At 34.5% G+C, this 15,092-nt stretch overlaps 1 protein-coding gene across 1 annotated transcript; it reads left to right on the forward strand.

Moving 5' to 3' along the window:
- Nucleotides 1-2,579: 2,579 nt before the first annotated feature.
- LOC113221812 (vacuolar protein sorting-associated protein 13A-like) lies at nt 2,580-14,691 on the forward strand (the record flags this gene model as incomplete). The annotated part of the gene is made up of 4 exons (XM_026451139.1): nt 2,580-2,716; nt 5,502-5,634; nt 7,636-7,753; nt 14,553-14,691. Coding segments are annotated over 4 exons (527 nt in total), but the record flags the coding sequence as incomplete, so codon positions are not given.
- Between the last annotated feature and the right edge of the window lie 401 nt (nt 14,692-15,092).

Genomic DNA, 15,092 nt, shown 5'->3' on the forward strand with positions numbered 1-15,092 from the left:
TCAGTGCTAGTTGGCAAAGAAAAATCATTTAAGCAACTCAGATCTACTTTCACAGAGTGGACAAGTGAGTGAATTTGGAACTGAGTGAGGAAACAATTCTATAATCAGCCCAAATGCTGTTAAGGAAATGAGAATTATAGATGCCCCAATTTAGTTTTGGTGGTAGTGTCAGAGAAGATCTCTGAAAATTCAACATTAAGACCAGATATATTTGTAGGATCCACACTACTAAAGGGTATAAGAAAGAGCCTTCAAGGTGATGGTCAACTGTGAAGAGCTTAACTTAGCAAACAGTTGCGTGAATTTGGAAGTTGTAGAAAGCTGAATTGGTTCTAATGTAATGAGTGAGGGGAGAGCGGAGGGATGTTAAAGATGCATACTCTTGATTATGCAAAATGAAAATCATATTAAGCAGTTAGGATTTTGTTGTAAGTGCAATGGAAAATAGGGGAGAGATCCATTACACTTAAGCTCAAAATAAAATACTCTCCACTCTCTTCCATTAAAAATAATTTAGAGAAGTCATTGTGTCCAGGCATCAAGAAAGGCTTTGTTGAAACTAAGGCTTATTATGGTAGAACTTCCAAGGAGTACCAGAACTTTGATTTGTAGAGGCCAGAATACATGAGGAATCCTTAGACTAGAGATGGAAATGAAGATAGAGAAATGCTTAACAGACAGACTCTGGAGAATCTTGAATGTCAGATTGACCTTTCTGGATGCTTCTTATTACTTTAGTAAAATCATGCCATCTGTGTTTGAATCCAAATCATTTGGGGCAAAAGAATGAATAACTATTTGAGTCAATTCTGCTCTTAAGTTTCAGGCTAATTGGATGATCTTCAGAATTTTTGATGATCTGTCAGCCTGTTTTCAAACCTCTCTCTCACCTCACCTCCCATCCTCATTTTAAGAGATTTCACTTGAATTTGCTTCTTATAGGCTATGGGAAATGCCAAGGTTTTTTCTTCCTCTCTCTACTAGAGTCTTGCTTGGGCTACCTGGGCAAGGCCACTGAAATCCCTTAAAGATGACACAGTTTTGATAACAGTTTCTCATATTTCAAGGAAGAGCCATCCCAGATATAATTTATTAGTGTTATTTTTACAACGAATACTGGAGGCAGCGTAATTTGTGAAAAGGTTTATTTGTTTCATGGTTCTACAGGCTGTACAAGAAGCATGACTCCAGCATCTCCTTTTGGTGAGGGTTTCAGAATGCTTCCGCTCATGGCAGAAAGGGTTGGGGAGCCCACATGTGCAGAGATCACATGGCAAGGGAAAGGAAGGAGATGCCAGGCTCTTTTAAACAACAAGCTCTAACTCACAGAGCCAGAACTGACTCATTACCATGAGGACAACACCAAGCCGCTTGTGAGGACTCTGCCCCCATGACTCAGACAGCTCTTATTAGGGTCCCACCTTCCAACATTAAAAATCAGGTGTCAGCATGAGTTTTGGAGGGGTGAAATACCAAACTGTAGCACAGACTTAGATTATTTATTTTCTATTTTAATTTAAATAGATATTTAAAACAAGATATTTTAATTTCTTTTAATTTATTCATTTTCTTTCTGTTGGCTTGTATATCAAGCTGATTATGTGTTGGCACTTGACACTTGTTCAGTGTCTGCTTTTAAGCTTTATAATTGTGTATATATATTTATTTGTAATTTTAAGTACGTTAAAATTGTTGACATATTCTTTAATTTGAAAATGTATTCTTTAATGATAAATTCTTAACTTTAAAGGTTATATTAAAAGGTACCGACCTGCCTACGTTTTGTGTGTGTGTGTGTGAAAAAATGTGCCTTTTTGTTTGAGTGTCAGATCTTTTTAAACTTTGTAAGTCAAATATCTTTTATTTATTCAAACTGATTTGATGGCTGCTCATATAATTTTTTCTTTAAGAAAGGGTTCTCATCTCATAGAAAATAATTTGTTTAGATTTAAAAGCTGATGCTAGACTTAGGGACATAAAATAGATGACTTTGGTATACTAATCACATGCAAGTGAATGAATTAAATTTATTAAACTAAAAAACTCCAAGTGAATGAAGGACCTAGGGAATGGGAAACTCTGGTTTGTTGCCTTTTCTGGTTTACATATGATTTTATTGAAGATGATTTGATAATCCAGGATTTTTTATATTCTCAGAATAATAGTAAGATCAAGTGTTGTTGTTCAGTATGGTAAGTGTAGCTCTATGAAGTTTATGATTTGAGAAGTATCTATGTAGATTCTGAGAGCTGTTGTGAATAAATGTTTTATGCTACTGAAACTTTTTTTTTTTTTTTTTGGTCTATATGTTTATTCCCAGTTTTACCCAAATTTAGTTTATAGGTTAAAAATTTTTTTTTGAGGAATCACTCCAATTTTGTACTCAGCTATATTTAAATAGGAGTGCATGCATTGGCAGATACTTTAAATTTTATATTGGAAGTATTTTGCTGAGGTAATTTTAAAATTAATACTAATTTTACATTAAGATTGTTTTATCAGTTCCTATATTTAGTGATTCTGTATTTCTTGAGTAATTTGTGAAAAGTATTCATAGCAAATATTTACATTTTTTCCAGGTCTACTGTATATTATTGAAACACAGAAAGTTCTTGATCTCAGAATTAATTTGAAGGCTTCATATATTATTGTCCCACAAGATGGAATTTTTAGTCCTACATCAAATCTGCTTCTTTTGGACCTTGGTCATCTTAAGGTATATACTAATAATATTTGATTTATGATATAGCATTTAGGGTGTTTCTTTGTTTAAAATGTATTTTGTATTTTAGACAGTTTGATTTGTTGGTTTTTTTTCCTATATTTGTGGTAGATAAGTAAGATTTGAGAAATCTTCCTTTCTGATAAATAAAGTGAAGTCTCAATTAGGTAGTTTTCCTACACTTATGAAAACAAAATGACCAATTAAACTCTGCAGGGTCAGGTTAGAATCTAAGATTGATTGACTGATTGATTGATTGATTGATTTGAGACACAGTCTCGCTCTGTCGCCCAGGCTGGAATACAGTACTGTGACCTTGGCTTACTGTAACCTCTGCCTCCTAGGTTCAGGTGATTCTCAGGCCTCAGCCTCCTAAGTATCTGGGACTACATGTGCCCACCACCACACCCGCCTAATTTTTGTATTTTTAGTAGAGACAGAATTTCACTATATTGCCCAGACTGGTCTCAAACTCCTGTACTAAAGTGATCCACTTGCACTGGCCTCCCTAAGTGCTGGGATTACTGGTGTGAGCCCCCACACCTGGCCCAGATCTAAGATTTATATTTATAGTATTTGAGAGTCATGCTTGAGAAGCTTATTTCTTTCTCAATTTAGATCTATTACTTGATTACTTAAAGTATATAGAATGAGAGAGAATTCTGGAAACAAATACATCTTCATCTTTCTGAAATTTTTTGTATATAAAATTATATATAATTATATATATAAAATTATATATACAATTATATATATAAAATTATATATATAAAATTATATATATACAATATATTAATACAAATATTAAAATTTTAATTTTAAAATTAAAATTTTAATATTTGTATTAAATAATTCTAAATTGAGAAATGGTCTTCGTCTGTTTACCTAAGTCATCTCCCTTTTTTCCTTTTTTTTGAGACAGAGTCTGGCTCTGTGGCCCAGGCTGGAGTGCAGTGGCACGATCTCAGCTCACTGCAAGCTCTGCCTCCCGGGTTCATGCCATTCTCCTGCCCCAGCCTCCCGAGTAGCTGGGACTACAGGCCCCCTCCACCATGCCTGGCTAATTTTTTTGTATTTTTTAGTAGAGACAGGGTTTCACCATGTTAGCCAGGATGGTCTTGATTTCCTGACCTCGTGACCTGCCCACCTTGGCCTCCCAAAGTGCTGGGATTACAGGCATGAGCCACCACACCTGGCCCTTTTTTCCTAATTATATACTTTTTTCTTTCCAAATTTTCAGCAGAGAATACATTTTTTTGTGGTATTCTAGATCTGTACTCTTTACTATAGTACCCACTGGCCAGCCACATGTGGTTATTTAAATTAATTAGAATTAAATAAAATTAGTTCAGTTTCTTAGTCATATTAGCCACATTTAAGGGTTTAAGAGTCAGAAGTGGCTAGTGGCTACTGTAATTTTTGTTTTTGTTTTTGAGACATAGTCTCACTCTGTTGTCCAAGCTGGAGTGCAGTGGCGTGATTTCAGCTCACTGAAACCTCTGCCTCCCGAGTTCAAGTGATTCTTCTGCCTCACCCTCCCAAGTAGCTGGAATTTCAGGTGTGCGCCACCATGCCCAGCCAGTTTTTGTATTTTTAGTAGAGATAGGGTTTCACCATGTTGGTCAGGCTGGTCTTGAGCCCTGACCTCAAGTTATCCACTGGCATTGATCTCCCAAAGTGTTGGGATTACAGGCGTGAGCCACTGTGCCCGGCCTGTATTTGAAAGCATTGATATAGAACATTTCCATTATTGTAGAAGTTCTATTGGACAGCATTGCTGTAAATCATTAAATGTAGAGGAATATCTATCACAATTTAAAGAACCAAGAGAGGTGGGTAATATTAGAATGCTGTTTCTGGCCACCTAACAAAAATACGTGCCTGTCCTTGGTACTGACATCTTCCCTTATCCTATATTTTAAAATTCTGCATTTGTTAATTGTGTAAACACCCACTGGGTATATGTTTATAATAAAATTTATGCAGCTTGTTATTCATATTTGAATTTTCAGTTGTTTCAAGGGCAGTGTGGTATAATAGAACATAAGGTTAGGAGTAAGGATATCTAATTTTGTGATTTTAGGCAATTTGCTTAACCTGTTACCTAAAATTGATTACTTTTCAAACAGAGATAATCTTTTTTTGAGGGTTTACTTCACATGAGCTATATAGAGGGAAAAAAAGTTAAAAAAATGTTTGTGTACACACATGTATTTTTATGAGTAAGAGCTTTATGTACTATTGTGGAGTCATCTCCAGGATGTTTAAGTGAGAAAAGTAATGTGCACAGTATGCCAAGAAAGGAGAGATGCAAATATAACTTGCCTGGAGTTGCATAAATGGCAGAGTTGGAACTAAAATTCAGCTATCCTATTTAATTCTGGCCTCTTTTCCTTCTTATTGTAAAGCTATATCAGTATTTGTCATCATGCTGTAGAAACATTGTATAAGCTAAATTTGTCTCTTGATCTTGCTCTTAATGAGAAGGCCTCTTATCACATTTAAAAAATTTGTACACGTATTATTCTTCAGGACCGTCTTGGTTTCTTTCTTTTAATGTAAGTAAATGGGAAATATATCCTAATATGTAAAAATTTACTTTCTCTCTCTCATTATATATCTCATGGATGAGGACCTTTCTAATAGCCTTATTATGTATGCTTACTTGTGAATTTATCCTCTCATATTAACATTTTATATTATAGTTCTAAAAATTAAAACTTTGTACTTACATTTTGAAGTATTTTGCATAGTCTAAACTATTAAAATTAACTTGAAGGTGACAAGTAAAAGTCGTTCTGAATTACCAGATGTGAAACAAGGTGAGGCCAATCTTAAAGAGATAATGGATATAGCTTATGATTCCTTTGATATTCAACTTACAAGCATACAGCTGCTTTACAGTAGAGTTGGTGAGTATGAAATGCATTATTTGTTGATTGATTTTGTTGAAGTGATTAATCAGGTTTTTAGATACTTCGAAGACCTTCCTCCTAAATGTGTTAGAACTTCTATATTTTTGAATTAGAAATGATAGTAAATATTGGTTAGCTGTTCTTACCAGGAGCAGTCTTGCCCCCCAAGAGACATTTGTCGATATCTGGAGGCATCTTTGGTTGTCACAGGTAGAGCATGTGTGACACTCCTAGCATCTAGTGGGTGAAGGTGAGGGATACTACTAAGCATCCTACAATGTACAAACCAGTCCCTAATAACAAATATCAGTAGTGCTGAGGTCGAGAAATCCTGATCTATATCAGTGTTTTTCAGCCTTTGACCAAAGTTGGCTCATATTGAAAATGATATTGGTATTACTACACCGCTGGATAACCAGAAGATATTGCTCAGGGCCAGAAGTAAGCAGCCTGGGGACTATGACAGTCATGGACAGCCATACAAAGACTGACGAGGGTCACCCTCCTTGGCATACTTGTATCTCATTCACTGTGGTGTACCAGTCAGGAGTCTCTAATTTAGAGCTAGTTTTTAAGATGAAGTCAAAGCCAGAAATTCACATGACAAGAGCCTTTTCAGTAGTTAGGAAGAGACCCCAGACTCATTCAGCTTTCTTTTCATTCTGTTATACTGCTTTTGAATCCCTAGAGTGTTAGTGAACATGCAGATAATTCAATAAAGTTTGATCTGTTGGAGAGACCATATGTAGAAATCTATGTGTTTGTATGCGGTCAGATTTTAATTACCTGAGCTAACCAATAAAAGGAGAAACAATGAGAATCCAAAGTAGTTGTTATCAAAATTGTTAATTTGTATGGGACTGAAACATTTTATTTCTTTAATTATATTTGCTTCAGGATAGTGAACGTAGTTTGTATTTTTATCATATTCTAATTGTGGTGAAGGAAACCGAAAGGTATAGTGGGTGGCAAAAGTACATTATTTTTAAAGTCCATAAATTCTTTTCAGGGAATAAATTACTGGGTTTGGTTTTCCTTGACTGGAATTTTATGACTCATAGAATTATTAGGTTCAAATGAGATAGTATATGTGAAAATGCATTATATGACTGAGATCCCATTAATCTTGTTATGAATTTTTAAAGTTATTTCTTTCTGATTATACCTATTTTAGAAAATCTGAACAATTCAGAAACCAAAAAGATAAACCTTTATGTGACTGCTTAGGCAGGAACACCATTGATATTTTGTTGCATATTCTTTTAGTATCTTTTTCAATGTATGTGCCTGTGAATATGTGGGATGTGCTTGTTTGGTGTTTAGATTGGAAGTATTTGTGAATGTATTTTTTTTACATGATTTATACAGTTTTATATCCAGATATTTTTTCTTTTACCAGTAATATTTTGGTCACTTGAACTCATGGTTTTTATTGTCTATATTATGCTATGTGGCTGTGGTCTTAGTTATTTAACCATTCTCTTATGGAACATTTAGGCTTGTAACTCTGCAGTGATTGTTGCCAGGGTGGGTCACATGTTAGTAGACTTCAGTTTTATCACTAGCAGATTGATCACAGGCAAGTTATAAATTCTTTTGAGTCTCAGTTTTCTAAAGTGGGATTATTATATATCATTTTGAGAATTAACATTTAAACATTGCCTAGAAGAGTAGAAATTATAAATTAATAAACAGTAGCTTTTATTAGTTACTGTTAAAGAACCTCACTTTTTACTACCTTTTGCATTATTGCCTTACTGCCATGTTACATTTTTGGGTAAGGTATGTGGTTGGTGTAGTGATTGTCAGTGGGTGTACAGTAGATTTGATAACCTACTGATTGTATGTACCTGAGAATGTGACATTAAGATTACCTAGATGTGGGGAAATTTTCTCATATAATGGAATGTGTGACTATAAAGTATTAATAGTAATTTTAGGTTTTGTGTGTCTTTCATATTATAGTTACATTAAATACGAACCATTTTCTGTACTTAGGTGATAATTGGAGAGAAGCACGAAAACTCAATGTATCTACCCAGCATATTTTGGTACCCATGCACTTCAATTTGGAACTGTCTAAGGCCATGGTTTTCATGGATGTAAGGATGCCCAAGTATGTATTGTTTGTTGCGTGTGACTGTGGATTTTCTGGGTAATTCTGTAGCTTAGGGAAATACCATACTTAATGTGTGTGTGGTAAAATGTATATAAAATTTACCATTTTGACAATTTTTAAGAGTATACTTCATTGTCAGTAGGTTCACACATGCTGCTGTTATGCAACCATCACCACCGTTCATTTCCAGAACAGTTTCTCTTCCAAACTGAAACTGTATACTCAATTAAGCACTAACACCCCATTCGCCCTGCACCCAGCCCCTGACAACAACCATTTTAACTTCTGTCTTTATGAATTTGACTATTTTAGGTACATCATGTAAGTGGAATCATAGAAAATTAGACTTTGTGTGCCTGGGTTTCTTCACTTAGTATCATGTCTTCAAGATTCACCATGTTGGAGCATATGTCAGAATTTCATGTATTTTTAAGGCTGATTAATATTCCTTATATGTATATACTATGTTTTATTTATTCATCCTTCAATGGACATTTGTATTGTTAATGCTGTTTGGCTCTTGTAATAATGCTGAGGTACAAAATATCTGCTTAAGTCCCCGATTTCAGTATTTTCGGGTATATACTCAGAAGTAGAATTGCTGGATTATATTGTAGTTCAGTGTTTAAGTTTTAGAGGAGTGCTGTTCTGTTTTTTATAGCAGTTACACCATTTTACTTTCCTGCCAGCACAAGGGTTTCAGTTTCTTCACTGCCCCTACAACACTTGGTATTTTCTGTTTTTTTTTTTTAATTTTTTTAATTTTTTTATTTTAATAGTCATCCGAATAGGTGTGAAGTGATGTCATTTTCCTAATGCTTAGTGATGTTGAACATCTGTTCTTGTGTTTGTGGACCGTTCATGTATTTATTTGGAGAAATATGTATTCAAGATCTTTGCCCATCTTTTAATGTGGATATTTCTTTTTTTCTTTTTTTTTTGAGATGGAGTCTCGCTCTGTTGCCCAGGCTGGAGTGCAGTGGTGTGATCTTGACTCACTGCTACCTCCAACTCATGGGTTCAAGTGATTCTCCTGCCTATGCCTCCTGAGTAGCTGGGACTACAAGCGTGTGCCACCACGCCCAGCTAATTTTTTGTATTTTTGGTAGGGACGGGGTTTCACCATGTTAACCAGGGTGGGCTCGATCTCCTGACCTTGTGGTCCACCCACCTCAGCCTCCCAAAGTACTGAGATTACAGGCGTGAGCTGCCGCGCCCGCCTGAGTTGTGAGAGTTTTAAAGTATATTTTGTATATTAATTCTTTGTCAGATATATGATTTGCAAATATTTTTTCTCACTCTGGGTTTCCTTATCACTCTGTTGATTGTGGCCTTTGATGTCTAAAAGTTTAAAATTTTTATTGTCCAGTTTATCTTAGTTGTCTATGCGTTGGTGTCCTATCCAAGAAATTATTACGAAATCCAATGTCATAAAGCTTTTCCTCCTTGTTTACCTTAAAGAGTTTTATAGTTTTAGCTTCTTTTATTTAGATCTTTGATCCATTTGAGTTAATTTTTGTATGTGGTATGTAGAATAAGGACCCACCTTTATTCTTTTGCATGCAAATATCTCATTTTCTCAATATAATTTGTTGAAAAGACTGTCCTTTTCTCATTGAGTGGCCATGGTGCCCTAGTTGAAAATCATTTGTCCATATATGCAAGAGCTTAGTTTTGGGCTTTCTGTTTTATTCCATTGGTCTCTAGGTCTTTATTTTCCTGTACCACACTATTTAGATTACTGTAGCTTTGTAGAAACTTTTGAAATCAGGACATGTGAGTTATTTAACTTTGTTCTTTTTCAAGATTGTCTTGGCTATTAAGGATCCTTTGATATTCCATATGAATCTTGGAATGGAGTTTTCTTTTCTTGCAAAAAATGTTATAGAGATTCTGATAAAGAGTGTGTCAGATCTGTAGATCCCTTTGAATAGTATTGACATCTTAATAATATTGACTGTTACAGTCCATGAACATGGAATATCTTTCTGTTTATTTGTGTCTTCTTTGATTTCAACAGCATTTTCTAGATCTCAGTACTAAAGTCTTTTGCCTCATTTCTTAAATTTATTCTTTCTGATGCTATTGTAAATGAATTAAAAAAATTTTTTTTGGATTGTTTATTGTTAGTGTATGGGAACTTAACTGATTTTTATATCCTGCAACTTTGTGAATTTGTTTACAGTTCTAAGTTTTAGGATTCTAAAGTTCTAACAGATTTAAGATTTTCTACATATAAGATCCTAGCATCTGTGTACAGAGGTAGTTTTTTTCCCTTTCTGATATGGGTGCCTTTTTATCTCTTTCTTGCCTAATTGATCTGTCTAGAATTTTTTAACACTCTCTTGAGTAGAAGTGGTTTAGGTTGGCATCCTCTTCTTAATCCTGAGCCCAGAGGAAAAGCTTTCAGTATTTTACCATTGAGTATGATGTCAGCTGTTCTTATGGTTTTTATGGATGACCTTTATTATGTTGAGGTAGTTTCCTTCTGTTCCTAGTGTGCTAACTTTTTGTTATGAAAATGTGTTGAATTTTTTCAAATCCTTTCTCTGCTTTAAGATGACCATGTGATCATGTGAAAAATGATCAAGATGATTTTTTTTTTCCTTCATTCTCTTAATGGGGTATATTACCTTGATTGCTCTCTATATATTAAATCATATTTCTTGTGTCCGGCAAAAAATCCTTTTATTCCAGGAATAAATCCTCTTATTTCAGGAATAAATAAATTTCAAGAGTAAATGATATATAAACCATTTAATGGGCTATTGATTTAGGTTTGCTTGTGCTTTTGTTGAGTTTTGCATTAATATTTTTTGGATATATTAGACTGCAGATTTATTTTCTTCTAGTATCTTTGTCTGGCTTTGATATCAGGGTAATGTTGTCTTTATAAAATGAATTAGAAAGTATTCCTGCCTCTTTGGTTTTTGGTTGTTTGGTAGAGTTCACTATTGAAGCTATCAGATCATGGGAGATTTTCTTTGTTGGGAGGTTTTTGATTACTGATTCAATCTCCATAGTAGTTTATCCAGATTTTGTTTCTTCATAATTCAGTGTTGGTAGATTTGTGTTTCTTGGAATTTGTTTCATTTAGATTATCCAATTTGTTGGTGTAAAACTGTTTATAATCGTCTCTCTCTTACAACCCTTTTTATTTTGTAAAATGAGTAATAATGTTAACCACTTTCATTTCTGATTTAAATTGTCATTTCTCTTTTTTTCTCAATCTCACTGAAGGTTTTCAATCTTGATCATTTTGAAGAACCAACTCACATTTTTGTTAATTTTTTTCTCTGTTGTTTTTCTGTTGTTTTTCTTTATTTATCTCTGCTTTCATCTTTCTTTTTTTTAATTTCTGCTAGCTTTAGGTTTAGTTTGCTCTTCTTTTTCTAGTTCCTTAAGGTGTAAAGTTAGGCTATTGATTTTAGGTCTTTCTTTATTAATGTAGGTGTTTACAGCTATAAAGTCCCCTTTTGGCAGACTTTTGCTGCATCCTATGAATTTTGGTATGTTGTGTTTTCATTTTCATTTGTCTTGAGTTATTTTCTAATTTCTCTTGTGATTTCTTTGATCTCGTTGCTTGTTTAACCATCCGTTTTTAAATTTCTACACACTTGTGACTTCTACGTCTTTTCCTTCTACTCTTGCGTTCTAGACTCATTTCATCATTATTGGAAAATATACTTCCTATGATTTCACTGTTTAGACATTTTTTGACACTCGTTTTTTTACCTGACGTATAATCTGTCCTGGAGAATGTTTCATATGCACTTGAGAAAAATGTCTGTTTTGCTGGATGGAGTGTTCTGTATACATCATTTTGGTCCAGTTAGTCAATTTTATTGGTTCAGTCCCCTGTTTCCTTATTAATCTACTTCCTGGTGGTTCTATTCAGTATTGACAGTGAGATATCTATTTATTATTTCTTTGTTTTTTTAGACAGGGTCTTGCTCTGTCGCCTAGGCTAGAGTACGGTGTTGTGTTTGTAGCTCACTGCAGCCTGGAACTCCTGCGCTCAAGTGATCCTCCTGCCTTGTCCTCCTGAGTAGCTGGGGCTACAGGCACACGCCACTACGCTCAGCTTATTTTTAAATTTTTTTGTAGAGGTGGGTCTTGCTGTGTTGCCCAGGCTATAACAGTCTATTTAAGATTGAGGCAGGTTGCATAGTCTTATGCCTGTAATCCCAGCACTTTGAGAGGCCGAGCTGGTAGGATTGCTTGAGGCCAGGAGTTTGAGACCAGCCTGGGCAACATAGGAAGACCCTGTCTCTACAATAAATAAATAAAGAATTAAATAAAATTAGCTGGGCGTAGTGGTGCATGCCTATAGTCCTAGCTACTTGGGAAGTTAAGGTGGGAGGATAGTTTGAGCCCAGGAGGTTGAGGCTACGGTGGGTTGTGATTATGCCACTGCACTCTAGCCTGGGTGACACAAAGTTTAAAAAGTGAAAAATAAAGTTGATACCAAGTTAGGTTCAATTGCATGCAGAAACTCTACTTGTTTCCTGTTTTGCCCCCTCCAGTTTATCTTATTGATGTCCCAGATTATATTTTTATATATTCTATACCCATTAACAAAGAATTATAATTATTTGTTATGCATTTGTCTTTTAACTTATGTAGAAAATAAATAGTAGAGTTATAAACCAAAATTCTAATAAGTTTTTTTATATTCGTCCATGTATTTATGTTTACTGGGATTATTATATTTCATTGTTAGCTGAAGCTATGTGCCTGAGATCGTAAGTAGAGAAGTCTCTTGAACTAAGATAATTTAGGCCATTTAGATAATTTATTTCTAAATAGTTTTAGACTGTAGGTAGCCATTTAACTTCTTCCTTATAACAGCACCTTTTTTTTCTCCCTTGCAAATATTCAAACCTCAAGCACAGATCTATTTTAAAATTTAACCAAAGGCTTTTCTCATCTAACATCTACCAAACACTTCCAGGAGAGCTGCTACCAGCAAGGCAACATGAGAAGGCTTCATGCCTAGTTAAAGTGTACCAGGAAGAATAGAGGGAATTAGAGAGACCCTGGCCTTTTCCTGTATGGTACATGGTATGGACATTGTTTTTAATACTTACTATACTTAACATAGAAAAGGGAGTGACCCACACCCTTTTTTGTTGACCTTTACCTCATAGTGACTCTATAACAAACATTGTCCAGGGCTCTAAATCTTACTCTCCTAGATTTTCTTTTCTTAGAAAATCAAAGCATGCACTGAGAGTCTTGCGGAAGAGGAATGCCTGGAATTTGGTTTAAGAGACAGAAGGAAAGAAAACCATGCTGTGTATTCCCTTGTTTTTTTTCAAATCCAGCTTTAGATATGGTTCAATTTTAGAGAAAAGGCTTAAGTCTTTTCATTCCTCCCTCCTTATGTCCCCTGCTTGTTTACTCTTTTCTACTATTCTCGTGAAGTTTTTCCTTCTGTGATGATAAAGATTAAAGATCTGTGTGATTTCTTGTTGTAAACATATGACTATGAATTGATATTTTTAAGCATAGTTTAAATACTTTCCTTCTTGGTAAGTTACAGGGTACCGGAAAAAGTAGGTCATCTTTCTCTGAGGGGAGAAAAGTGCAACTTTTATCTTCGTTTGGACTTGCTCTATCAGTATATGATTAGGAAGAATTTAAGTCTCGTGACGCAGGGAATATGTATAGCATAGCAGGAATTAAAATAGCCGATTATAATAATGTAATAAAGATTGATAATAGTTATAGATTCGGACCAGCTTATAGGTTAGTATAATTAAAATACAGGCCAGAAATGACAATGACTTAACTTAGAAAGATGAAATCTTAGAATTTATTTGGTTTCTATTTTATAATATTATGAGCAATATAAAGTGGATATGATATGTTAAATCCTGGAACTCCACGAGTGTCAGGAACATTCCCTTGAAAATTGAGCTGCGTTAATTTGAAAGCAAATAAAAGGATACTTGCTATTTGGTAGGTACTGTTTTGGTACCCAGCATCTTTAGATTGCACAACTTGCAGATTTTTCAAGAAAGTGAAAATAAGTTTAAGTGCATTAAGAGGATCGATTCATAATGTTTAATGAAGTTAAACTACTATGTTTGTGATTAATTACAAATATTTAGGGTATTGGAAATAGAAGGAAGCTTGTAATTTTCTGTAGGACTCCAATACAGTTTTAGAAAGATAACGTAAGTAATCAGTGTGCATACATGGAAAAAGTAATTTTTAGGGAAAATGCAGGGATAAAAATGGGGAGTGAAAACTTTCTGATAGTGAAAACTTTCTCCCTCTCTCAAAGGAGACTGTCAAGGCAATTAAAAGAATAATAAAGCTCTCTGATGTGATTTTGTCCCATGATCTTTGCTATATAGTCTCGTGAGCAGGCTATTTGCACTGCCAAACCTTAGTTTTCTTATAGGAACCATGTACATATAGGAACTTAAATAGAGAGCAAAAATAGGTTGTCTGCTTCATAGATTGTGAGGACTGTTTACAATACTGCATGTAAAGTGCTTTCCTCAATGCCTGTCACATGAGAAACACTTGATTAGTAGTAATTGTCAGTTGTATACAGTAAACAGTAGAAGGACATTACATGAAATAAAAACATAAACTTCTGAAAAATAATGAGGTTAGCCCATCTAATGAGACTGGTTAATAAGGTAAGACGGAAATTGGAATAGAGACTTTTAGTGTTTAAAATCACATTTGATTCAGATAATTTGAGAACAGTCTTTTTAATTAGTGCACTTAAATCAGAATAATTCCTTTATAATTACTTATTTTTATCTTTTCAAAACAGATTCAAGATTTTTGGAAAGTTACCTCTTATTTCTTTACGAATCTCAGATAAAAAACTACAAGGGATTATGGAATTGGTTGAAAGCATTCCAAAACCTGAACCAGTAACTGAAGTATCTGCCCCTGTCAAATCATTCCAGGTAATGTTATTTTCAAAATTAATATAAGCATGAATTAAGAAAGTCCACCAATTTGCGTAGAGGTGTTTATAGTATTCTCTGATGGTAGTTTGTATTTCTGTGGGGTCGGTGGTGATATCCCCTTTATCATTTTTTATTGCGTCTATTTGATTCCTCTCTCTTTTCTTCTTTATTAGCCTTGCTAGTGGTCTGTCAATTTTGTTGATCTTTTCAAAAAACCAACTCCTGGATTCATTGATTTTTTGGAGGGTTTTTTGTGTCTGTATCTCCTTCAGTTCTGCTCTGATCTTAGTTATTTCTTGCCTTCTGCTAGCTTTTGAATGTGTTTGCTCTTGCCTGTCTAGTTCGTTTAATTGTGATGTTAGAGTGTCAATTTTAGATCTTTCCTTCTTTCTCTTGTG

This window comes from Piliocolobus tephrosceles, unplaced genomic scaffold (genome assembly GCF_002776525.5).
Source record: "Piliocolobus tephrosceles isolate RC106 unplaced genomic scaffold, ASM277652v3 unscaffolded_27719, whole genome shotgun sequence".
NCBI lineage: Eukaryota > Metazoa > Chordata > Mammalia > Primates > Cercopithecidae > Piliocolobus > Piliocolobus tephrosceles.